At 41.2% G+C, this 25,773-nt stretch overlaps 1 protein-coding gene across 3 annotated transcripts in view; it reads left to right on the forward strand.

The window, feature by feature from the left end:
* The first annotated feature begins 4,177 nt into the window (after nt 1–4,177).
* Nucleotides 4,178–25,773, forward strand: part of ZNF148 (zinc finger protein 148) — a 39,146-nt gene continuing 17,550 nt past the window's right edge. The window contains exon 1 of one of the 3 annotated variants that reach the window (XM_064156672.1): nt 4,178–4,258. Coding sequence is in view for 2 of the 3 variants with exons in the window: in XM_064156661.1 (XP_064012731.1) it covers nt 5,884–5,933 (50 nt within the window). In the remaining variant the exon portion in view is untranslated. Of the gene's footprint in view, nt 4,259–5,610; nt 5,934–25,773 lie in introns of those variants that run through there. The other 2 variants (XM_064156661.1, XM_064156681.1) reach the window with 2 other exon arrangements.

Below are 25,773 nucleotides of genomic sequence, written 5' to 3' on the forward strand. Positions count from 1 at the left end.
AAATCTACAACCAGGACTAAGTAGTGTTTACCTTCCCCTCTGTGGCGAAGAGCCACATACAATAAACCAGGTGATATTTACTTCTTGCTCTCCATCCTTGGTCTAGTCCTAATAATGATTCCTATTTCTTTATGCAATTTGTCAAAGGTTTTCCAGGCAAAACTGCAGGTCATGCCCAGAGTGTAGACTGCTTGACTGGTGAGACAGATGCTGAAACTTACAAACTAACTTTCACATTAAAAGAATAACTCAAGTAGGTGGGAGAAAACACATCTATTATCTCTGAAAGTCAAGTTAATCTCGTCCTGCACCAAAGTAATTAACTTCAATTGTTTGATGATTCTAGAAGCACAGAAGAGGCTGGTTTAGTGTTGGGAAGATGAACTGTTTATTTCCACACCTCAGCACGTCTTAGCACTTTCTCTTGCATTTACTTTCAACTTTCTGTTTTGCAAATACTTTTGGGTTTTTTTTTGTTTGAGAACATAAGCATTTTCCAGGCAGTGTTCTCCATATATAAACTAATGACATGAAGTCTTCACTGATAATCCAAAGACTTTTTCTTTCCAGATCTAGCATGGTTATAAAGTTGCCATGTGTGTTGCTTTTCACATTTCCTTTGGCCTGATCTTGTAACCACCTACAGACAGAAATAGTTCAACTGATTTTTTAATTGTTATTTTTCTTTTTTCACTCAAGAAAAGGCAATTGTGTGTGTTTGAAAGGATTAGACTACTTAGTGTGAGCTGCAACACCCACAAGGAGAAGACGGAAAGACGGACACATTGTATCCTTGTTTGACTTGAGGAAGGGCAGAAAAGCAGCAAGGAAGCTTCACCTCAGGCAAGTAGAAAAAGTCATCACTAGATTTTATACATCATCACAAAGGTTATGTGGATATATGGAATCTCAAGGGAAAAACGTGCATTTGATGTTTGTTGATTTACCTGTCAGTGAGCTAAATTATCAATAGAGCAACAGGCCCACAATATTAAAAAACAACCAACAAAACAAACCAGAAAGTACTTTTTGTGAAAGTGGAAAGGATAAAGCAAGATCTGGAAAGCAAAAGTTAAAAATTATGATACCCAGTAGCCAAAACTAATAATTAGAAGCTCAGGCTAGATGTATTCAGACAATTATGAAAGTAAAACTGTGAGTTTGGCTAAGTGGCCATTTTGAAAACTTAACCGGTGGACTTTTCTCAGATTCCTAGACTGGATCTTTCCAGACCAGTTGCTGTTTCACTAGAGGTTGCTGGCTTGATGCATAAATTTCTGAATGAAATCCTTCAGTTTGTCCTGCAGGAGGACGAATGAGACTGTTTTGCCTGTCCAACAAAGTTTCTTCTGAAGTCACTTCCTGTTTAAGATCTTTTAAAGCACACACGTTACTCTCCCAACAATTCCCCAAAGCCACTCTTTTTAATATATAGCCTACTTGTGCTTCCTATTTTTCTTGGTTTCTAGATTACACAGAAAATAGAAGAAATAAAAAAAAAAAAAGGGGGGGGGGGGGGGGGGAAGAGGGGAAGTACCTTTCACTTTCCATTACTCATCCCTACTTAAAAAAGGAAAGCGAAACATACTTCACTCTACACTGCACACATTTTGCATTTTAGAGGGTTTCTCATGGGTGGGCAATTTCTGAAACTCTGAAGGCAGAGGAAAGGCAGTATTAAAGATCATAATTTTGTTCCCTGTGGAAATGCAGACTTTGTCTGCTATGCACAGAATGGCATAATTTAAAAAAGACCAAAATGCAAGTGCTCCTTTAAGCTTTTCAAACTACTGGCCTTATATATTCCTTTTCTTTGGTTAGAACAGTAGTATTACATTAACACCACAGTATTAAATGTGTGTCATAAACATCAGTGCAAACATCAGTGCCACAGCTGGGTGACCTGTTGAGAACTATCATGATTTGAAAATCTGTGTGGCAAAGAGGCAAAGGTCCAAGGGTTGATGTGTCCCTTGGCTACTCCCGTCTTTCGGGGGACACACACGCACTTCCAGAATAACAAAGTGCTGTCAGATTCTCACTGAACCTGACAGTTTGTACAGGCTCAGTTCCTCCCAAAACCACAACAGAAAACTCCATCTTAACCAAAACTGGTATTTCAAAACGGGGAGCATGTCTTGATTAATGTCACAGAAGAATGGTAAAAGAATTATGAACAGAGCCTGAATATGCTGAGTCTTACTTCTCTGCATTAATACAAGACACTCTTTCTTCTTCATATTACACTGCTAATTGCCAAACAAATTTCTTTGAAAAGCAGGTTCCAATTGATGTGTCCTTGGAGAAAGACTTATGCTCACCCTGCAGAAAGCTTTAATTCCTCTGTGTATTTTGAAAGGTTTTAGTGCTTAGATTCCTGACTCAGACTTAATGAAATTCAAAAGATTTTTTTTGACAGGTAGAGTCACCAAATTAATTGTCTTTGAAGGGAAAAAAAATAATAATCAAAGCTGCATAAGCATCCATCTTCCCACAGTTTCTAAACCTCTATTTTTAGAAGTTAAAAAATTTCCCTTTTTTTTCAACAAGCAGGTAAATGACACTTCTTGTATTTATGTGAAATTACAGATGACTGCATGAAATGGAACCACATTTTATTAACTCCTTCCTCTGTTCATACAGATTCAGCACTCAATGCAATTATTTTGACATTTATGTACTGCATAAAGTCAGGGCAAACCTTCAAACTGGACCTTTATGTTGTTAGTATTTTCTTCTTAATGCAATTTATTACACTTTAACCGTGTGGCACAAACTATGACCTGCGTAAGGATGCAGAACCTTATTAATGCATCTCCTTAAAGGAACTAGAAAACCTACATAAAGCTGACTCACCAAGCAGATGCATCTTACTTCTAACAGGACCTGAAGGAAGGGCATAAGCCTTGTCACAGAGACAGGGTGATCCTGCAGGACAACCTGGGAATAACTAAGCTTGTAGCAAAAAGCTTTGGGCTGCTGCTGATTGAATGAGTCACAAAGCTAAGCCCGACGAAGCTGGTAAATTTTACCCAACAGAGCTTATGCAGATTTTGGCTTCAATCCAGCAGAGCACTTAAGCACATGCTCAATTATAAGCAAGTGACATAAAGCAATTTAGTTAAGCACGTGCTTAAGTGCGTTGCTGGGCTAAGGACTTTATTTAGTGAAACGTGAAAAAGTTGGTAACCTCTAAAAGAGACGAGGCTGAGAGATGCGAGTGAGACCAAGGCACAGGCACAATGACAAGCTATTCCAAGGAATGCGTGGGCTTTAAGAAGATTTGGCCTCTAGCAATTCCCCAAATTGTTTACTGTGTGGGGTCATGAAGGCCATCCTGATCACGGAGATTACAGAGCAGAAAACTCATCTCAGGACTTCTGGATGGATTTGGAGGTCCCGGGAGCCCCACGGCCGCCACCACCTCCCGGCGGCCTGGGGCCTCCCGCGGCCTCCTGCACCAGGCCTGAACCCCTCTGCCTCGTAATGCCCTGGCCTCACCCGAGAGCAGAGAGGTGCGTCGAGAGAGAGAGAAACCGCTCAGAGTCGGGGTTTACTTCATCTTGCTCCCTGACACGGACCTCCGTCGCGCCGGCCCCCTCTCCTCCGAGAGCCCCTACTGGAAATGAAGCCACGCGAATGACACCAAGAGAGGGCATTCTGAGCCCCAACGGCAGCGCCATCGCTCGCCCGAGGCCTGCCCACCACGCACGGCCGAGGGGCCCTTCCCGCCCCACCTCCCATCAGGGCTGCCACGGGGCAGCGCTCGGCCAGACCCGCCCGGCGGGGCTTCCACGGCCGCGCCAGCCTCCTGACCCGCACATAACCCGGGCCGCCGGCACCGCCCTGGCCGCAGCTCCGGCCTGGCCGCAGGCCTGGCGCAGCTCAGCTCAACGCGGCCCAGCTCCCTCTTCGCCTCCTTCTCGCTTCGCCGCGCCGCCGTCCCGCCGCGCCCGGGCGCCCGCCGGTCCTCCGGGCGTGTTTCCCATGCTGCACCGCGGCGCGGCGGCGCTCTGGCCGGGCTGTCGCTGTCACCGCCAGGAGGAGGCTGAGGGAAGGCGCCGCTCGCCCCGCCGGAGCAGGAAGAAGCTGCCGCCGCCAACTTCCCCTCGGCCTCCCCTCCCCCGCCGCCGCCGCCGCCGCTTCCCCTCCCCCGCGCCCCGCCGCCGCCCCGCCATGCCCGGGGCCGCGGCACGGGCACTGTGAGCCGCTGCCGCGCCCCGGCCCGGCCCGCCTTCTCTTCGCAGCTCTGCGGCCGGTAAGTGCCGGCGAGCGGGAGCTGGCAGGGTCCGCCCGGGCGGGCCCGCCCGCCCGCCACCACCACGGCGGGAGGTGCGCGGAGGGAGGGAGGAGGAGAGGAGAGGAGAGGAGAGGGAAGGGGGGGGGCCGTGGCTCGGCGCTTCCCGGCCCGGCGCGTCCCGCCCGCATGGGCCGCTCTTGGCCCCGCCGGTGGAGAGGCCGGCGAGCGGCGGATGGGGAGAGAGGCGGCGGGCGCCCTTCTCTCCCGCTCCCTGCTGCGCGGGGGGGCGTCGGGAGCTCCCTTCCGCTCCCCTCGGCCGGCGGCGGGGCTTCCCCGGCGGAGCCGGCCCCCCATGTGGCGGGCCGGGAGCCGCGGGGCCGCGGCGGGGCCAAGCAGGCCTCGCCGGGAAGGTGGGGATGGGGCTGGCGCTGCCAGCGGGGCCGTCTGACAGACGGACAGACAAAGAGCTGGCGGAGATGCGGGCGGACGGACGGACGGACAGGCGGGCCGGCAGCGTGTCCCTGCAGCCCCGTCCTCCCAGGCGGACGTATCCTGCCGCTGCCCGCGTTTCTATTGTTCCTGGTGTAAAATAGGCGAAATGTGCCGACCTGGGAAGACTTATTTAATTTAATTTATTTTTTTTATTAACCTTCTCCGAGTCTCCTCTCAGCTGCTCGGAGGAAGCTTTTGCAGGGGAGCTCTCTCCAGCGTCGGAAGCTGCTAACAAGTGCCGGGCTGAAAGTGGCAGAGAGGGCAGGGGGACCAGTAGGAGTTGAGGAGAAATTAGTTGGGCTTTAAGCACTCACTCTTCATCGTCTTTCCTCCCCCAATTTCTGCCAGACCTCAGCTGGGATGAGTGCTGCAATGTCTGTATTAAGCTGGCTTGCAAAAAGGGAAGACATTTATGTTGCAAACATTAAATCATCTTTCTGATCACTTTCTTTTTGTAAACTGTTTGGAGCAACCGTGAGGGCTTTTGTGCAGTGATGAGTATAGATATGTGGAATTTAGTGATCACTGCTTTGAAAGTCTGCCTGCAGCATGACCTGTCTCTGTATGCATGTGACATTCTGGTCCAAGAAATTTTAGATGGGAGAGATGTCTTATTTCTGATGAGCAGTGTCTTTGCTGTAGATATAAGGCAAGTGACAGAGGATTATTTTTTTGCTCTCTGAATAGGATCTCTGTTGCTTTGTTTACTTGCTGTACTTACAGATTTCAGTAATACTTTACAAGCTTGCTTGTATGCACCTGGGCTTGTCATGCTTAAACATTTTGGAGTGCCCATGTCACATTTTGTCCTTGTAAGTGGTAGAATTTATGCAGTCGTTCTCTATGAGTTCGGTGAAGCATGCTTTGTGAATGAGAGAGGTGGAAAAATGATGCTAACTTGTATCAATTTTTGCAGGTGTTCATATGTTTTGCTCAAAATCAGACTAGGAACACTAATGATCCAATCTGGACTTAAAAGCTATCTTGATATGTAAAAAAGTTTTCATATCTTCAGGCAGTGTTAGTTTTCCAGTGTTCCACTGCTGGTGTTTGGGATTCATGCATGTGTCCAGTGACAGCTGTCATCTGCAGAAGCTTTGGCTGTGCTGGGAAGCTGTACAGCTCTTGAGGCCTGGTTTCCTGTGGATTTCATGGGATCTGCAGACTTCTGGTACAGGATACAGACAGATTCACTGGAGAGGCAAGCAAACCCTGCTCTTGTTGCAATAATTAAGGAAAATTCTGCCAAATATTTTTTCAGTTTCCTGAAAACTGTTGTCATGTCCTTTCTTGATGAGTACTCAGATGAATTTATGTGTGTGTTCAGTTTCCAAAAGTATTTTTTTTTGGTAGTTATTTCTGGGTGCCTGTATGCCCATCTTTCCAGATATTCATGTAGTTAGAGAGCTCATGTAACTGAATAAAGCTGAAAAAGATGAGGCTGATGTCTTGCATTTAGACTGTCCTGTGCATATGTACTTTCATTGTTTTCAATTCTTAGGCTAAGGTCTGAGAGAACAGATGTATTTGTAACCTACGTTTCTGTTACTGTCCTCATCCATATGTATTTAATTTCTAGTATTGCAAACATAGGCCATTTATGGAAAACCCCTATAATGGATTATGAAATCAAATCCCAAGTAGGTAAGTAGTAACTTGAACCACAATAGCTTAAAAAAAAGTGAAAGAAGGAAGAAAAATTACTCAGAATGTGAAAAGTTACATTGCTAGCTAAATTTTTCACCTGATGGAACACTTACTTCTGCAGTATTACTATGTGGCTTCTCAAAAGACCATTTTTCCTCTTAGCTAAGTGTATATAAGTTTATTTGTGTGAGGATTTAAAGCTCTGTGGTGTGTGCACATGTTCTGGAGACAGCTGGCCTTGCAAAACCACTGAGGTTGAAGTTCTTGCTTCCAGCTGAGAACTTATGTGTACCACTAATGTAAGAGTTGAACTATGAGAACACGATGGATGTATTACTCTAGTGAAATACAGTGACAGCACATCTAAAAGGATTTAGCTCGTTTCTTAGTGGGCTCTTTGCACCACAGGTTCACTAATGTAAGTTTTCAAATAGTGAAGTTCTGAGTCTTGGTTCTAAGTATATGGATTTAGGTAAAACAATACAAAATTTGCTCATGAGAAGGAAGGGTTTATTGTATTCTTGTATTTGGGGGAAACACAGGGTAGGATTGTTGTCTTTTTCTTCTGTTAGAGATGTAGTTGTGATGTTTTTTTTGTGGCTAGGACCTTTGCAGAGTCCTCTTCTGGTGAGGACTGCTGTGTGGCCTCTTGTCCTGTTGTGAATATTACAAACGGAGACCTGTCTGTATGGAGCAGCATGATGAAGTGGACCTTAATCTATCAAAACCACTTTAAATCTTTAGCATAATTTGGAATTAAGTTTGATGTATTTTATTTTGGAAACAAAATTACATTTTTTCTGTTTGAAGTAACAAAAGTTACATAAGAAATAGCAATGTTGCTATAACATCTTTGATAAATAAACATACCACTGTTACCCTAAACATGAAACCCAAGTGTCCAGCTCTCTTGTCCAAACTTAACAATGTCTTGTGTATTAAATGAACAGGACAAGGAATGAAAAGTAAATGCCTTTGGAAATATTTTTTTACTTTGAAGACTCTTAAGTGGAGCTAACAGAGGAATAGATTTTTTTTTTTATTTCAAATTAGTACTTTTTGTTGCTTTTGCCTGACATTTTAATCTCAGCTGCCTTTCAGACCAGCATCATTTATGATGAAATAGATTCACGCCTTCCGCTTACAGTCTGATCTGCATAACTGAGTGTTTAAAGACAAATTAACCACAAAGTCCTCATGGATGTAAGGAGACATGGGTGTCTGCTTTTATCATGTTGCAAGGCTTAAGTGAAGCATCAGTGGCATGATTAACTTGCACTTTAATTTGCTTGTGTTTTTGACAGTAATACTTTTGAGGAAATAATTTTTCTTGGAGTATTGAGTTTCATAAAATGTTTTCCTTTTTTTTTCCATTTCTACATACTGGAATTTCTATAGAAACTCTTGAACTAGTATTGAGTTCCTACATTTAACTTACTGATCTTTGACAACTGAGACATAGCTATTGACAGGCCATGTCAGCGAAACACAGCCTTTGGCTATAATGTATAGCTACAGGCCAAGCACAAACTGCTGCCTACTAGAGAATATCCATTCAGGTTTTCATGAGATTTATTTTTGTTTACTGTTAGTAACTTTACAGTGAAGTTAAAAACATAACTCCATCTGTTTAGCTCATTAGAAATCTATATACATTTTAAAGTTACATATTTTTTTGTCATTTGCGTAGAAGGAGATATACATCAGCAGTAATGCCGTAAACTACACAAGTGACATAGGTTTAACCTATTTTATCTTATAATTTGTACAATAATTAGTAAGTTAATAACATATGTGAGTATTCAAATCTTACATGTATACACTGCTTTCCATTGAATCCATGTAGAGATCTTGTTTCATAGGTCATTCAGTGTGCTTGATAAAATAGATGGAAAAATGTGTAACACACTCTCACAGAACTTGCTTCTAAGTGTGTCCAAAGTGGGAATTTGGTGTCTTCTAGAAATACCATAAAGCACAACACATAGGAGGATTAGAATCTCCTGATAACTTTTTCTGTACTGTCAGAATTTTATTTCGGAAGACAATATAGAGACTCATACTACTTTTCCTTGGAAGTGATTTTGAGTGTAGTCTTATGATATTATTAGTGTGTTAACATATTCAGGGATGGGATATCAAGAAATAACAGTGTGAATACTGTAATATAGTTAATGTATTACTAATTTATATTACTTCATGATTTCATTGCACTTTGGAAAACAGCAGGACATAGCACTTTAATGGGGTTTGTATATTGGCCTGAACCTGAAATTAATGCACTCTACTTGCATATTAGTGTTACAGTATCTGCATCTTGCCATAGTTTGTGCAGAAAAGTTTTAAGACAGTACTGTCTAATTCTTCCCTTATGACTAGGATGACATTTTTATAAGTGCAGAATTAAACGGTCTGATGATAAAATGAAATCTGTGTGGGAAGAAGTTCCAACCTGCAAACAGCAGTAGGGTATAATTTATGAAAAGCCTATCAAATATAAACTGTCTAAATCTCTTGCTCTGGGAAAAAACCCAACAAACCAAAAATCAAGGTGCCTGTGAAACGTCTGTAAAACAAAATAATTTCTTGATACAGCTTCATTACTAATGCAGAAAGCTGTTGTGATGTCTGCATAAATGAGCTCAGATACGAGGCTGGTAAGCCTTCTGCTCTAAAATTGTCTCAAATGGCAGCTGCATCAGTAAGGTAGAAAGATGCCCATTCATAAAAAAAGTATCTTCATGTTTTTCTAATAATGTCCCATATATCTGTATTAGCATTTACTACTTGGGTACCCCCAAACAGATATAAAAGACACCATTAGAAGGGGTTACAGTGCCAATAATATCATAAGCAGCTCATGTTACTTCAGTGCAAGATGTGAGAAATACTGATGCTGTACGGTTTTGGCATAGTCATATGTTCACTAGCAGTGTTTAAAAAGGGGAATCAAACATCTTTTTACACTCTAAATTTTAACTGCTACATTGTTGCTCTGAAAATGTGTCAGATTTTTTCTTTTCTATTGTTGGGATTAGATTTGAAACAGGAAAATCATGACATGCTCCTGGAAAGCATGTGTGCATATATATGGTATGTATGTGTGAAACACTTGTAGCGTGTATTTATGATGATGTCTGGCCTAAAGCCCTAGTCACTGAGTATGAGAAATGTTCAGCATAAAGTGAAGTTTATTCTGCCAAACAATAAACAGTGCATTATGTGGGTTAGCTGCCTGGGATGTAGCTATGAGCTGTAGCTTACAGGGAAGGAGCAAAGCAAGCAACTTAGAAATTCACCTGCTTTTTGCAGGCTTCATTTGATAATGAAAACGATTTAGTCTTGCTTTCAACAAGTCAATCTGTAGTATTGCTTTGCAAACATTCTTCAGTTTTATAAAGGGAGGAGAGGGGGAGCAAAATGAGTATTAAAGCCAAGAAATGAGTACATTTTACAGGATCCGTGGATGATTCTTTTAGTCTGTAAGCATTATAACAGTCAGTATTTCCAGATGCAATGGGCGATTTCAGAGTTTCTCAAATAAGAGTACTCAGAAGCAAATTACTGTCTCAGTTGCTGACCTCCTGAAGTACGATTCTCTAGTTCTGACCACATGTGCAGTGGTTTCTAACGTAGGTCACTTGTTATGTTTGAGTATCTGACAGAAGAAATGTATGTGAGGTGGATTGCCTTTGTCAGGCTTTTAAACTGGGTCATTTATAGCACTAAGCATTTCTAGATGGCACAGTAACTGTGTAAATAAGTTTGACAGATATTCTCATTTTGTGTCCTTAAATGTTTCCCTCAACAAAGGATTTTTTGTGCAAGATTGCTAAACTCAAACAGCTTCTTTTTTGCTGGAGTAATCTTGCACTTTTTACCTTCAACAAAATGTTTGCAGTGACCACAGGTGAACTGCAGAGTGAAAGTGGTCAGTCCTCAGGGTACCAAGTTGTGACACATTTATTTTAGACTACAGTAGCCTGCAGATTTTCTAGATGTGTCAGTGGAATATTGGTTTTCAACTTATGCTTTGACCTTGTAACTGTTTTTTGGGGTAAAATCTGCAGAGGTGCCCTGTGTGAATATTGCTTTACCCGTATCAAATAAAAATGAATCATTCATATGGGAGAGAGACTACTGTTATCCCTCAAGGAGGAAAGCTTTATTAGGCTGCTGTTCTCAGGAGCTTCCTCTGTCACTGGTTAATCTGACAGTTATACTCCATGATGATTTTTAATCTGAATCAGCAAAAAGATGTGAAAGTTATGTGATTGTCTTCAGGAGGCTGAGATAGCCTGTATTGTTAGCAGGTATAACGAAGTAAGGGAAAGCTACTTGGTAGAGAAGTAAGGGAAGGCTCTTCTGGTAGAGATTCTAAAGTTTTATTTCTAAGTGACTTGTAGAAAATAGTTTTAATGTATTTATTTTTTATGTATTTATGTATTTTTTTATGTTCACTCATTATTTATACTTGATATAAAATTAAGAGATTGGGAGGAGGAGTAAAAGAGTTTATGGAAAAGGTGCATACAGAGGATAGCATCCATTTGTCACAGTATATTGCTTGAATATGTAGACTAGATGGCAATTTGTTGATAAAACCAATGGATTTGTCTTAATCTGGTAGTTAGAAGCAGATCATGCAAACCAGATGTGTTAAAGCTTTTCTGGTGCATGTTAGGAACCTTTACTCAGTGTTACATACACTGTATTGGATCAAATAAAAGGCAACTTCAAGTGTGACTTTGCTGGCACTTTTAAATGAACAGCAATGTAAAAGGGCAAACTGACAGAAAACTGAATCTCTTAATTCTTTATATGGCCTTGCAGTTCACTGTCTAGTGAGTCTTCATGTTGCCCGCAGCTTACATTCCTTGTAGGTCACAGGATAGGCATGGGGCTTTCCACAGTTGTGGTGGTGATGAGCTTAGGGCTGCATATCCAGAAAGCATGGCATCTGTTGTAGTTATTTGTTAACATTGCTAATTTTTTTTTCTGTGACATTGGGCAATTCTTAAATTTCCCATCTTTGGTTAGACCTAAGTTCAGCAAAGTGGTCTTAGCTCTAGTATGTGCATCTTGGATGCCTGAAGTGTTACCTGTGGGATACATCTGTACATTGAGGGAACGTGAGTGAGTGCAGCTACATCAGTGGGTGGAGGACTTGAGGTTCTTCACATGGTTGGATGAGAGCATAATGTCTGGAAAGCAGTCCATAAACACAGGACATGCTGAACTTTTCTTTGACCAGAATCCTGTAAGAATATTTTCTTTACAGATTGGTTTCCTGCTTGCATAGTAACATGGATTGTAATCAATGTATTTCACTAAGACATGGCTTCATGGTGAAGTTACTTGACTATGGGTCTCACAAGCTACCATCCCAAATAGTTTTGAAGTTTCTAATTATTGGCTTGTGAGTTAATGGCTTCAAGAACCTTCAGGATTCTTTTTATTAATAATTAGAGAAGTTATTAAACTGAGGAATCATCTTTTGATCAATCTACATTTCTGGTTTAGTGTATCCCGGCACTTAATTAGCAGGAATTAGCTGCAGGGTTCCAAAGTAGAATCCAATTTCCACAATATTTTTATTTGAGAGGACACAGTCCTGAGAAGTCTCAGTTTTGTGTTTTGGATTATTTTCAGTGTTAGTTAATAGGTCAGGATATCTGTGTTATTAACGCTCTTATAAAATGGCTTCTAGACATCTCATGTTTTGGCTTGCCTTGATCTGAAAATGGGTTTAAGTGCTTTTAAATTGTTTGAGAAATGTATAACTGTAATGAGGAGTAATCACCTTAGGGTATGTGATAGAAGTCAGTGGGATTCCTTGTTCATACTGTTCTCAGAGTCTCAAGGTAAAGAGTCACTTGAAAGTTCTTGTTGGGGTTGTGGATAGTCTTTTGAAGAGGATATGCTGCAGGAGCATACTGGATTTAGTAGTTACTTGATTTGACTTTTTTCCCCCCCCTTTGGAGTGAGGATCAACCAGATTAAAGAGACTAATTTACAATTCTGGAATTTTATGTATGCAGGATAGGAATAGTTCTTAACTGATTTAATCTGACCACAAATGTTGGTTATCAGTAGGGAGGTGGTGAATTTGTTGCAACAATGTGGGGGAAGAAATTCTAACTGTACAGATGTGTACTCTTAAACTTCTTTGTTGTCTGAGCAAATCTACATAGCCTGCAACATATTTGTGTTCCAAGGGGTGCTGGAGAAAGTGACCTAGCTGCTCACTTCCATGAATTTAGAGTTTTTATTTCTACTCCTTCCCCCTCTGCTTGATTTCATAATGTCTTTAAATACTAACATATGTCTATGTGCTGATTTCTGCTTTATTCTTGATAAAGATAACTTTATATTGTTCTCATGCCATTGTAGCAGAGTAGTGGTTAGGCCACAACAATCCCTTATTCCGCTGATGAAAATTGCTCTTTGGTGCCCAGTTTATAACTGCTTGGATACTTTGAAGAACAGTGATTGGTATTTTTTGTGTTCTGCTTGCTGTTGGTCAGTGGTCTCCCTAATGGAACATCACAAGATTCCCTGCTTCTTGTTTTTCATCATGCATTATGGGAAAGGGCTGCCACTAGAACATAACATCCGAGATGCTCCTTTTAATAGTACCTAAATCATTGTCACTGCACTGTTTTTATATTCTTACACAACTGTTTTCTCTGAGGGGTCCAAACTCGTTGGGCAGAAGAGTGCATTATGATTAGGAGCTGTCACATGTCACACTTTTGCTTTCCTCAGAAGATTATAATACAGGCTTTTAATTTTTCTATTGACTGTGTTATGTGTACGATGCTGTATGTTTATGTAAGCAAAAGTGAAGTAGACATTTATGTGCTCAAAAAGTTTATTTTGTATGTTTTGTGTTTATTTTAAATTTCTTTAGTTGCTAAGTATATCAGTCTTGTTTAATAGGTTTCTGAAAGGCCCTTATTTTTTCTTCTAGATAGTGTAGACCTATGGCGTTTCAGGAGTGAACAGTCAACAGAGATCTATGTGTTTGAGCTTCAGGGAGAGCTTTCTCAGATCTTCTGGCCCAGACAGTTAGTGGCTCTGAAAGATGGCCACCAAAGATTACACTGGGATGTTTGAAAAACAATATAGAAAGCATGAGATTTGCTTAATCTTTCTGCAGTGAATCTTCTACTGAACAGTTACTAATTCTATAATGTTTTGGACTAATTGGAGTTTTTTAGGTTACTGTTCCATGTGTAGATGAGGGATATGTTTGAAACGGTTGAAATGAAATAAATAGCCATTAAAAATGAAGTTACTTTGGGGTTATGACACTGACTCCTCAGCATGTTTGAATGAGAAAATGTTCCTTACCAGTATCACCATGTGAAAAATTAATCTGCAAGGAGCCAATAATAATGTGCAGATTTTTTTTTCCTAGATGTTGCACAGGATGTAATCTTACCCTAAATAAGTTGAAAAAGATGTGTACTTTGTCCATGCTGATGTCCTAAAATTGAAACTGCAGTTTAGGAGAACGATTCCTGTATTCTAAAACACTTGCATTGTCCTCATGGGGTCAGAGCTTGTGTTGAAATAACACTTTCAAATACTGAAGTATGACCTAGAAATGTTGCCTGTCCTCTGTGCAATCTGCTTTGTGTCATTATTCATGTTCTTCTCACCTATGGTTCAGATTATTGTTGGTATTTTTTTCAAGTTTTCCTTACACTGTCATGTATGTAAATAGGGGATGTCTTCTGGAGTCCCTGAGTCTGCTTTTGTTGCTAACTTTAAGGTGTTTTGGTCGGAGCTTTCTTGATTATACTTTAATTAACCTATTGTCCAATGTTATTTAGTCTATATGAATGTATTAAGCAATTGGCTTGAATTTTTCTGTAATTACTATTTTTCTTTAATGTGTGGAGATGGCCTTTTAGAAAATAATGAAACTGAAGCAAAGATAATTCAGGCAAGGAAAGCATGCTTTTAAAATAAGTTTTAGGCATAAGTCAAGCATGCAAACTTTAGAACTGCAGCACTGAACTTTATCTATGCCACTTAAATTTTACCATCCTCACTATGTTGCTAATACATTGTACCTTAATGTCATGTTGTAGTCCTTTGTAGTACAATTGTCCAGTTCTGGGCCCCTCAATTCAAGAAAGATGTTGAGGTGCTGGAACATGTCCAGAGAAGGGCAACAAAGCTGGTGAGGGGCCTGGAGCACAAACCCTATGAGGAGAGGTTGAGGGAGCTGGGCCTGTTTAGCCTGGAGAAGAGGAGGCTCAGGGGTGATCTTATTACTGTCTACAACTACCTGAAGGGGCATTGTAGCCAGGTGGGGGGTGGCCTCTTCTCCCAGGCAACCAGCAATAGAACAAGGGGACACAGTCTCAAGTTGTGCCAGGGTAGGTATAGGCTGGATGTTAGGAAGAAGTTCTTCACAGAGAGAGTGATTTCCCATTGGAATGGGCTGCCCAGGGAGGTGGTGGAGGCACCGTCCCTGGGGGTCTTCAAGAAAAGCCTGGATGAGGCACTTAGTGCCATGGTCTAGTTGACTGGCTAGGGCTGGGTGCTAGGTTGGACTGGATGATCTTGGAGGTCTCTTCCAACCTGGTTGATTCTATGATTCTATGAATTATTTCCCCTCTCAGAAGCCCCCACCTTTTTGAATGTACAGGATGCATGCTGCTCTTTGAATAGGCAACTACTCTGCAGTTTGCTTTCTTCTCATTGCATAACATGTATTCACTTGCTGTCCTCTGCCTGATCCTGCTCTGAAGGCAGAATGAATATATGTCTTTGTGAAATTTCTGTAACAATTACCAGGAGGCTTGTGAGGCCCTCACAGATAGTTCCTGCTGCTCTCTTCGTGCCTCAGTTCTGGGTGGATCATTGCTTCTGTTTTGAAGATGAGGAATTGGCAATACGGACCAGGGGATTATTTGCCAAGATAACAGATCTGCCCAACAGCAGTGGCAGAGAAGCGAGAAGGAGAAAGAATCCTTAACAGTTCTGTTACCACATTATGGTGGTAACCAGTGTTTCTTTCCAGTCTTACTGTTTTGTGTACCTTTTCTTGATGACAGTTCTACATCTGTGGCCCCATTCCTCTAGTGATTCTCCGTAAGTGTGGCAACTCTTGTCAGTTGGAAACCTGCTGGTTGGTTGCACTTTTTGAGCAGTGATTAGATCCCAGGGGATGCCAGATGCCTCTTGCCCACCTTCTCACAGCAGTGATCTAAGTAACTGATGTGGGCTTACCTTTTCATCTTAGGTGTGCCACCTTCTTCCCTCAGGAGCTATGCTGGCTGCAGGAACAAGCACTATAAACCAATTAGTTCACCCTTGTGGCCTATATTGAACCATGCTTATTATTACAAGTATTTCTTTATGCCTCAGGGAAAGGAAATGAGTGTTTCTTATTTTATGGCTTAATTGATGATAGGAGTGAGGTGAAAACTTGTGTTTGGTGTGGAAGTGCACTGTGCTCTTCTAAAAAATAAGATGCATACAGAACTACATTAATTTTTTGTATTTTCAAAGTATTGCTATCATTGATTTAATTGCAACCTTGAGAACTCAGTGTTTAGGGTAAGTCTGACCCAAATGCATCAGGGTAAGCATCCAGGAAATAAAAGAAGTATAATTATTGATCATCTATTTAAAAAAAAATAAGAAATAGCTTGTGTAAGCTGGCAGCATTAAAGATAGGACTCTATTTTGCAAGATGGTATTAAACTGCTTAAGCGGTTGTGACTTCTGATGCTTTTTGTGTCTCATTTACACTTTTCAGACCTTGCTTGAATGGAGTAATGATATTACAAACTGACTTAGTAATTTCACCAATTTCTGTGAAGCAGTTTGCTGAAGGAAATTATGCTTTGTAGAAAAAACATATACATACACACATATACGAATAATAAGAAATCACAGTGCCAATAGGCTATAGGTCAATTATGATGCTTCAAGGTACCTTTGTTATAGTAGTCTCTGAAACTTATCTGTGTTAGCATGCAACTTCTTGTGCTCTCCCAGGGGTTTTGGTATATAATGTTTTAAGGATTTAATAAAAACAATCTGGAAAGAAACACCAGAAATTCTGTTATACATGTGTAGAGTTCTTGGCCATTTGGGCTGGTAGGGTAGCTGAGCTAGGGTTGTCATCTTCTGCGAAACAATGCTAGCCTAGTGATAGTGACGAGAAGAGATTCTTCACAGATACTTGGAGATAATAGAGGAATGGTGAGACCCAAGGAACTTTAGGGCTTGTCAAAAGACACAGTCACAGTTTTTCTTTTCCATTTATTTTCAATATGCAATTATAAGAGAATGTCTGAAACAGGTGATCTGTGAATACTGATCAGGGAAGGACCTACTCCTGCACTCTGTTAAATCCAGTCAGTGGGTTAACTGGGGAAAAGAAAGCAAACTGCTAGGCCACTGGAGTGTACAGGCCAGTAGCCAGTATGTCTTTATATAAGCATCAGATTGGGCACAAAAGATAGGGTGAACTCTGACAGAAATGAGTGGGATTGCCCCTTCCATGACAGTTAACTGTTAGATTGACTTAGCTTTTTCATATGATGGCACTGTTAGCAAAATAAAGTAAAAAAAAAAACAACAAAAAAAAAAACCCAAAAAACAGTTGACACATCTGAAATAATTTTGCAATACATGGCATTTAACAAAACTTTAAACAGTTAGACTGAAGTTGTAAGCTACTGAAAGTACTTAGAAGATGCTGGGTAGCCTTATTTAGTGCGTAATGCTGACCTTCTTACATTTAAATTTTATCAGAAGTCTCTGGACTGAGCATTTTTAAGTGCTCAAGTTTCATAAAGGCAGAAATTCTGCATTGGTCATTTGAGGTTAACTGCTTGAAATTCCCTATTTTCTGGTAATTTATAATATATTGCCACAAAACTAGTGGGCTTTCTTACAGATAAAAAGCATAGCCTATGATTTGGGGGATATTTAAAGTGACAGCTACACTGTAACATGCCTGTGGAGTTTGACATGTAGCTGTGACTTTGTTAATAGAGCATCAAAAGCTTTCAGGTACACAGGTTTGATACTAGTTCATGTTTATGCATGTCATGGCCTAATACTGATTTTAGGATAAGCAAGGTGGCAAAGATTTTCACGCATGAATAACTTCATGCACGATAAGTAGATTTTCTGCGAGTAATCCTGTTGATTGTAATAGGGCTATTCACAGCTCAGTATGAGTGTAAATCTTTGTGGGATCAGGCCCTGTGCTGTCATGTGTTCAGCAACATGGAGCATTTAGATATAACCATGCAACAAGTCTTAAGAGTGTTTGTATCAGAGTGTTATATTTTAAAATGTGTTATTTTTATGATGTGTGAACCTTCTCATGGTGATTTAGGTTTGGTTACTTTTGTTTTGCAAGTCAGTACTTTTTAATTAATCCGTACAAGCACTTGTGTGCTTAATTTTTGAATCATTTAGCTATGTCTTATTTTTCTGGGTAGGAAGAAGAGATAATTTTATTCAATGTCCTTTGTTTAGAACCATTAAGTAGCATATTCTTCTTTACTTTCCAGGCTTCTGCAGTTGAACTTTGATATTCTGAATGCAAGTTGTGTTTTCTTTTATATTGGATTATATCCAAACAAATGCAAATAAATACATTTTGTGATGTGAAAGTGCTCAAGATGTTTAATGTTCTGATAGAGTTTTTGAAATGGATGTTAGAAACCTGTCAGGATTTAATTTTTTCCCTTCTTTTGGAGAGAATTGCATTGATGGCAGTTTTATTCAGGGTGATGCTTAAACAGAAGTAGTTTGAAGTGTGTTTTTAAGCCATGTTGTTATCTTTTTCTTCATTAGCATTAGGAATTGCAGAATTATTTGTGACTTTTAAAGTTCTTTTTAGGAAGAAAGCATTTGAGACTCTAGATTTATGTATTCCTCCTGATCTAAATTTGGCATAGCTGTCAGGTATGTGGCAGCTGTGACTTGTTCGATTGTGTGTGTACATTGCATTGGTGGAGCGGTTTCACAGCATGCTTTAATCTAATCTAACCACTGACCACAGCTGAAAGAAGCAGTCCTTTTCCCTTCTCCCTGCTTCTTTATTTCTCCCCTACACCTTGCCTGCATGGTGCCACTGATCCAAAGGAAATGGTAGCTTTTCTAGTGGCTACCTTTTTGTCTCCTTTCTTAGTTACACGCATTGTGTTCAATCTAGTGAAGGCAACAAGAAGTTCTAACTGGGGGAGAGGTGCAAGGGCACTCTCCCTTTGGGCAGGTAGCCCATAAATGTGATACTTTCTTGCAGCTGTATGATTGAGTTTTGGATTGGCTTTTTCTGAACAAGAAAGCACACCATATGTCCCATTGGAATGACGTTTTAGTTGGTTGTTTCCTTATCTGGGTTTCATAAAGGATTTAATAGTCACTTTCTCATAGAAGAATGTGAGCTTCTCTTAGCAAGGCAACAGTCTAGTGGGGTCTCATAGTTGCTTTTTATAGGAACTTGTTGACTTAGGTTTTATTAGCAGTGCCAGTAGAACAGCTCTGATTATATGATTGGCTTTTTTTATCTAGCTTAAGTGTTTCTAAAATGAATGATACTATATACAGAAGGAAAAAAAACCCACAATTCTCTACTAGAATAAGAATGTTCAGTTAGGAAGTTTTGTAGATTTATATCTAAGTTTACAGTTTGGCACAAATGATCATAGTATGGCCATGGAGGCAATCTCTAAGAAGCTAAATATACTTAGGGGTTTCCTCAGATTGCCTTCTCCCCCCCCCCCCCCAAGTTTATTGCCTGCTCATTTTGTATTAGTAGCCTTTATATAGTTTGTTGACAGGGACCTGTATGCACTTACTCTCCTAAAGGCTGGTGGGGAAGCAAGAATGGGGTAGGAATGTACTCAGATTCATATCCTGTAGCTTCAGGTACTTGTTTGTTAGGGAGTTTGTCTTGTCTTACCTTAAATGAAAACACACTTCTCAAAATATAGAACTAAAATTATGCCATTGGGCTACTTCAGGTTAGTCTGAAACCATCTAATACCTTAAACTGAGCTCAGCTTTTGTGAGGGGAATTGTGGAGGTGGATGTTTTCATCAGAACAATATTGAGTAGCTAAATGAATGTTGGAATTGCTGTTGTGCATCGTGGCTCTTCTGTTTGGGTTGTTGAGTTTTGGAAAATGTGGTTCAAGGGAGTATACAGAGATCTATGGAGGCACTATTTCTGTGTCAAGTCTTTGTTAGAAACCTTCAAAAGGTTTAACACAGAAGAATAAATTTCTAACAAGCTTTACTTTCCTGTTTTCTTCAACCTTCTTTCATTCTATTTTGCCTTGGAAGAACAAGAAGTTATTATAGGAAAGATGTGGAGTCAGATATGGATATAGAAAGTAATGAAGCTTTCAAATGCTTTAAAAAGAGACAAAGTCTTAAATAAAATTGTTTACAAATAGAAAAAAAATTTCCATCTTACTTTAAACAGAGAAAAAACCATTAAAGTAATTCTATTTTACAAATTGATATTAAAATACAATGTTAATATTTTGCCTATCTCTTATTAATCTTTCAATGTAGTTTCCTTTTTCATCTCTCATAAATAATCTTTTAAATCCTAAGCACATAAACTCAACCCAATAATGCATGTATAAATTTTATTTTTAGAGTGAATCCAATTAGTGTCTCTGAGTACTTGCTCATTAAATTAAACAATGCTTTACTACTTGCTTAAGAAAAGAAGGGAGTAAAGAGGCTAACCCTTACCCACCATCAGTCAAAGTGGAGAAAAAGAGCTGGACGATGTGCTGGCTAACAAGTATTGCCACTTTGGTTCAGGGGCTCTGTTAGGCTTTACTTCATAGCAGTCTGCATCCCAGCAGACTTTTTAAAATTCATTAATGTTTTCATTTGATTTTTTTTTAAACTGAATTGGAAAGGTCATCCTGCTTTTTATTTTGTATGTTTTAGTTTAAATGGTTGTTTCTTTAATTAGGAATATTGTCTTTACTGCTTAGCTCTCCAACTTGCTGCACCAGTAATCTCTGGAAAAACTGATGTCAGGGTTACTGAAATGAATAGTTCTGAAGTACTGCTGTAGGGTTTGGCATAGGAGCAGCAGCAGTTTTTGAAATGAGGCAACATGGTTCACTGGCTGTGGATGTTCTGCAGCAGCCATGGAGCACTGTGTGAAAAGAGAAGGCGCTGGGAGGGCTTTTGGAGACTTGAGACTTTTTCTGTGCAGTCTCTCCCCTTCCCTGCTCTCCTTCCCTAAAGTATGTACATGGCCAGGAGTCCCTGCCTGTAGGCATCTCTCCTGACATGCTTTGCCTATGGTAAAGGCTTGGTCAACCACTAGCAAGCAAAGTGAATACTTTAAAGGTTTTGTGAGAGCTGTTTTATTATCAATGTATAGAGAAAATATATATTCAAAGAAAAAAGATATGATTATTTGATGAAGCTTAATAAAAGTTCTGAAATTCTGTGGAAAACATCTCTAAAACAAGGATAACAATGCCTTGTACCAAGAAACTTGCTCGTGGCTGTGGTTTGTGTTATTGTAGCTTCCCTCAGGATAGCTTTAGAAAAAAAGTTGTTCTTTATTTCACAGATGCATCTTGCACTTAAAATATTTACTTAATCTTTGCAAGCTTGGTAAGGTGAGCTTATTTACATGCTTTTAACTTACATTTTCTTTATCACACTGCCATTCTTCTAAGAACACTTCTCTGCATCCTCAATTTAAATGATAGGATTCCTTCTATGAGAGCCAAAAGGTGTCAGTTGAGAAATTACAAGTGTTTTGTTGAATTGGTTGCAATTGGGATGTTTCTTGTTTGGAGTAACAGCTTGTTTTTGTTTGTAGTTCTTCATTTTAAAACACTACTTATGTGTCAGATAACTTACATTGCATTTCATCACTTAGGCAGCATAACACTATGAGTTTTCATTGCTTCTCTATGAAAATCAGATTTTAAAGCATGATTTAATAAGCAATACACTCACTGTACCAGCTTCTGATATGACTCAAGATCATGGCTGGAAAACAAGTTGAGTGCTTTTGGTTGCATGACTATTTCTAAGCCTGCTAGTCAGGATGAGAAAGAAAAGTTTCCATATCTTTGGCAGTTGAGACAGCTAACAAGACCAATAAATACCAGCACACAGCTAGCTTGTCTTCTGGGCAGCTGCCGTATCTCGCCAGCTGTCCTAAGATTCTGTGTGTCACGAGTCTTCCCATCTCTTGGTGACAGCAGCAGGCTCTTTTGCACCATTAAACACTCTGTAGTATCTGCAGTATCTGTCTGCATTTGCCTGCCTCCCTCTCTGCTAAAAAATAGCTTTAAATCCAGGATTCCCCAGTTCATACCTAATTTCATAGTGGTAACAGCAATACCCTCCATGTGGAACAACCTTGTGGGCTGTTCTTGTCAGTGGCTTGAGCAGACAGATTAGGGCCACTATGTTCTCACACTTGATACTGTTTTTTCTCCCTTTAATGTGTTTGAGCATCTTGAGTTCTTGTATTCTTGTACCTGTCCACCTCAATTCTCTAAAGAATCTGCAGTGAGCATATGCTGTCATGCATGTGTGGATCAAAAGCATAGTAAACTGCAATCTGTGTGAGATGTACCCTGAGTATAGATTAACTTGGCATAAAGGCTGAAATGAGTAAATGTATCTGCTTGTTTTACTTAGAGTCTGTCTGTCAAACTACATACTTAAAAGGCCCTACCTAAGAAACCAGTCTCAAATTCAGATCTTCTGCGTCATCTCTTATCAAATAATAGCTCCATGGGAGGCGGTCTTAAGAACTTCAGTTCCTTCTCACATTTCTTGCTTGGTACAGGATATTCCACACCAATAAGATGATCCTTATTTTCTTGTTTCAGAATGTTGTTGCAAGATCTCTCTGGGAGGTCTGCATTGGTGGAGAAAATACAGCCTTAGTGCTGTGCCAGGTTGTTTTTTTTTTCTTGTTTGTTGATACTATTGCTGAGAAACTATCAGTATGGTTCCCTAGTTATGTCCAAAAAATACTACTTGGATTATACCAAGTGTGCAGGTGACTGTGCAGCATGCTGGATGTGCATTTTCACTTGAAGACACATGAAAACTCTTTCTCTTAAGTGGATTAAGTTGGGAGTAAACTTGTCACTTAGCACTGCCTGAGATCACTTGGGTCATTGAGAAATTATGGCCTGGATTTCAGGACAGATGCTGTGGAAATCAAGAGTAAGGTTTTAGACTGCTTTGTGATAGAATTGCAGAATAATCAAAAAGGGCAAATAGCAAGCACAAATGTTCTGAACAGAGAACTTATGTTGTTCTCCTATCACAGGCTTTTTTGCTCCATAGAATGTGCTTTTTATATAGGAAGGAAAAATACTAAAATTTTTGATGACATTGTCATGTATAAACAGATTTAGCTTGATGATTTTGTCCTGACTCCCAGCAGAGGACAAGTGGCCTCTTGAACTGGGGGATGGGGTCAGGGAGCGGTGTGTTCCCCTGGAAATTCATGAAGAATTAGTTCAGGACCTGCTGAGCCATCTGGACACCCACAAGTCCATGGGACCAGATGGGATCCATCCCAGGGTGCTGAGAGAGCTGGCAGCTGAGCTGGCCAAGCCGCTCTCCATCATTTTCCAGCAGTCCTGGCTCACGGGAGAGGTCCCAGGAGACTGGAAAATGGCCAACGTGGTCCCCATCCACAAGAAGGGTCGGATGGAGGAACCTGGGAACTACAGACCTGTCAGCCTGACCTCAGTGCCAGGGAAACTGATGGAGCAGGTTATCTTGGGGGTGATAAGAGCGTACCTGAGGGATGGCAAAGAGCTCAGGTCCAGCCAGCATGGGTTTAGGAAGGGCAGATCCTGCCTCTCCAACCTGATCTCCTTCTATGGTCAGGTGACCCGCTTGGTGGATGTGGGGCGGCCTGTGGATGTGGTCTATCTGGACTTCAGCAAGGCCTTTGACACTGTCTCCCACAGCAAACTGCTGGCTAAGCTGTCAGCCCATGGCTTGGATGGCAACACTCTGTGCTGGGTTAGGAACTGGCTGGAGGGCTGGACCCAGAGAGTGGTGGTGAATGGTGCCACATCCAGTTGGCGACCAGTCACTAGTGGTGTCCCTCAGGGATCAGTGCTGGGCTCCATCCTCTTTAACATCTTCATAGATGATCTGGATGAGGGCATGGAGTCAGTCATCAGCAAGTTTGCAGATGACACCAAGCTGGGGGCAGATGTGACTGAGTTGGAGGGCAGAAGGGCTCTGCAGCGGGACCTTGACCGCCTGGACAGATGGGCAGAGTCCAATGGGATGGCATTCAATAGCTCCAAGTGCAGGGTGCTGCACTTTGGCCACAAAAACCCCATGCAGAGATACAGGCTGGGGTTGGAGTGGCTGGAGAGCAGACAGACAGAGAGGGATCTGGGGGTGCTGATTGATACCCGCCTGAACATGAGCCAGCAGTGTGTCCAGGTGGCCAGGAGAGCCAGTGGCATCCTGGCCTACATCAGGAATGGTGTGGTCAGCAGGAGCAGGGAGGTCATTCTGCCCCTGTACTCTGCACTGGTTAGGCCACACCTTGAGTACTGTGTTCAGTTCTGGGCCCCCCAGTTTAGGAGGGACATTGAGATGCTTGAGCGTGTCCAGAGAAGGGCAACGAGGCTGGTGAGAGGCCTTGAGCACAGCCCTACGAGGAGAGGCTGAGGGAGCTGGGATTGTTTAGCCTGGAGAAGAGGAGGCTCAGGGGTGACTTTATTGCTATCTACAACTACCTGAGGGGAGGTTGTGGCCAGGAGGAGGTTGCTCTCTTCTCTCAGGTGGCCAGCACCAGAACAAGAGGACACAGCCTCAAGCTGCACCAGGGGAAATTTAGGCTGGAGGTGAGGAGAAAGTTCTTCACTGAGAGAGTCATTGGACACTGGAATGGGCTGCCCGGGGAGGTGGTGGAGTCGTCGTCCCTGGAGCTGTTCAAGGCAAGGTTGGACGTGGCACTTGGTGCCATGGTCTAGCCTTGAGCTCTGTGGTAAAGGGTTGGACTTGATGATCTGTGAGGTCTCTTCCAACCCTGATGATACTGTGATACTGTGAAAGCTTACTGAAAAATTAAAATCTAATTGATTGTAAAGGCTCTTTCTTTGGTGTGCCTCTTAAAAATTTGAAACTCAGAGGAGTCAGACCATGCTGTCTGTCAGCCTTCCTAGGATACATTCAGAAATGCAGAATCTCTTGGGAGAGAATAGGGACAAATGTTTTTTCAAGATACAACTTGAGTTGTCAACAGAAAGTGTTTTATATATATATATTCTTTCTTAATATGTTGGGATGTCTGGTGGGCTGGTTTGTTTCTTTATTGGTTTGTTTTTGTAGGGTTTAAGAAATTGAGTGAATTTTGCATTCTGAAAATTAAGAACTAATAGTAGTATTTGAAATAAAGCATAATGTAGAAGAACCTTGAGGCCTCTTTCAGCTGTTTCTGCTGGTGGCTTGCATTCCTACTAAGTATTCTAGCATCATCTCAGCCAAAGAAAGACTACTATTTGTTTTGTAATCTCAGTGTACTTGGGTCCCAAAAAATCTTCACAATTGTTTAAGATACATCAAGAGTATTCAGAAGTTTTTCCCAGTGAAGAAAATGCTTTGGAATGTGATCAAACGGATCAAACTTAAAACTGAAATGTATACATTTCGTGTCCTTTTGTGTCATCCAGGCTTTTTACACATCGTCAGGCTGTTAAACTGGCAAAGTGATGTAGTGGTACAGTTCTGCAGGATGATGGTCCTGCCAGTTCTAGGCAGAACAACTTGATTTTGTTGATATAAGTTGTCATTGAGAGCTACAGGGAAAGAAGCATAGCCTCTGACTTGAAACTTGAATGGAAGTGGAGCATTTCACCGTGCCACATGCCTAGGGAACAGGAGTCAAAGCTGATGACTAACAATATGCCAACATCCCATCCACATTGTAATTCTGAATGCATCAAAATCAAAGGTGCTGGTGCTGTCATAATGCTCTTTGAGATACCTGTCCTGTGCTTGGGTCAGGCCTGCTGTGTGTTGCCATCTCTGCTGCGCCTCTGTGCCCATCTCTGTGTCTGCTGTATCCTTTGGATAGCCTTTGTCCTTCAGCTGTGGGAAGATAGAGGGATGGAGAAAGTGTCTCTCTGTCTGAAGGAGTAGACCAGAGCAGTGTGGAATGGATTGGAGTTAAGGGCTTGGGAAGTGGGGTGGAGGAGACTGACTGCTGTGATTGGACACTCAGTATACCAAGGAGATGAAAAGTCTTAGGACTGTCTTGCATATAGGATAGTAGCTACAGCAAGAAGATGTTGCTACTTCCAGCTTCCCAAAACCCTACCATCTTGCAATAAAAAGCAATTAATTTTATCATGACACTTG

This window comes from Pogoniulus pusillus, chromosome 2 (assembly GCF_015220805.1).
Source record: "Pogoniulus pusillus isolate bPogPus1 chromosome 2, bPogPus1.pri, whole genome shotgun sequence".
Taxonomy (NCBI): Eukaryota; Metazoa; Chordata; class Aves; order Piciformes; family Lybiidae; genus Pogoniulus; species Pogoniulus pusillus.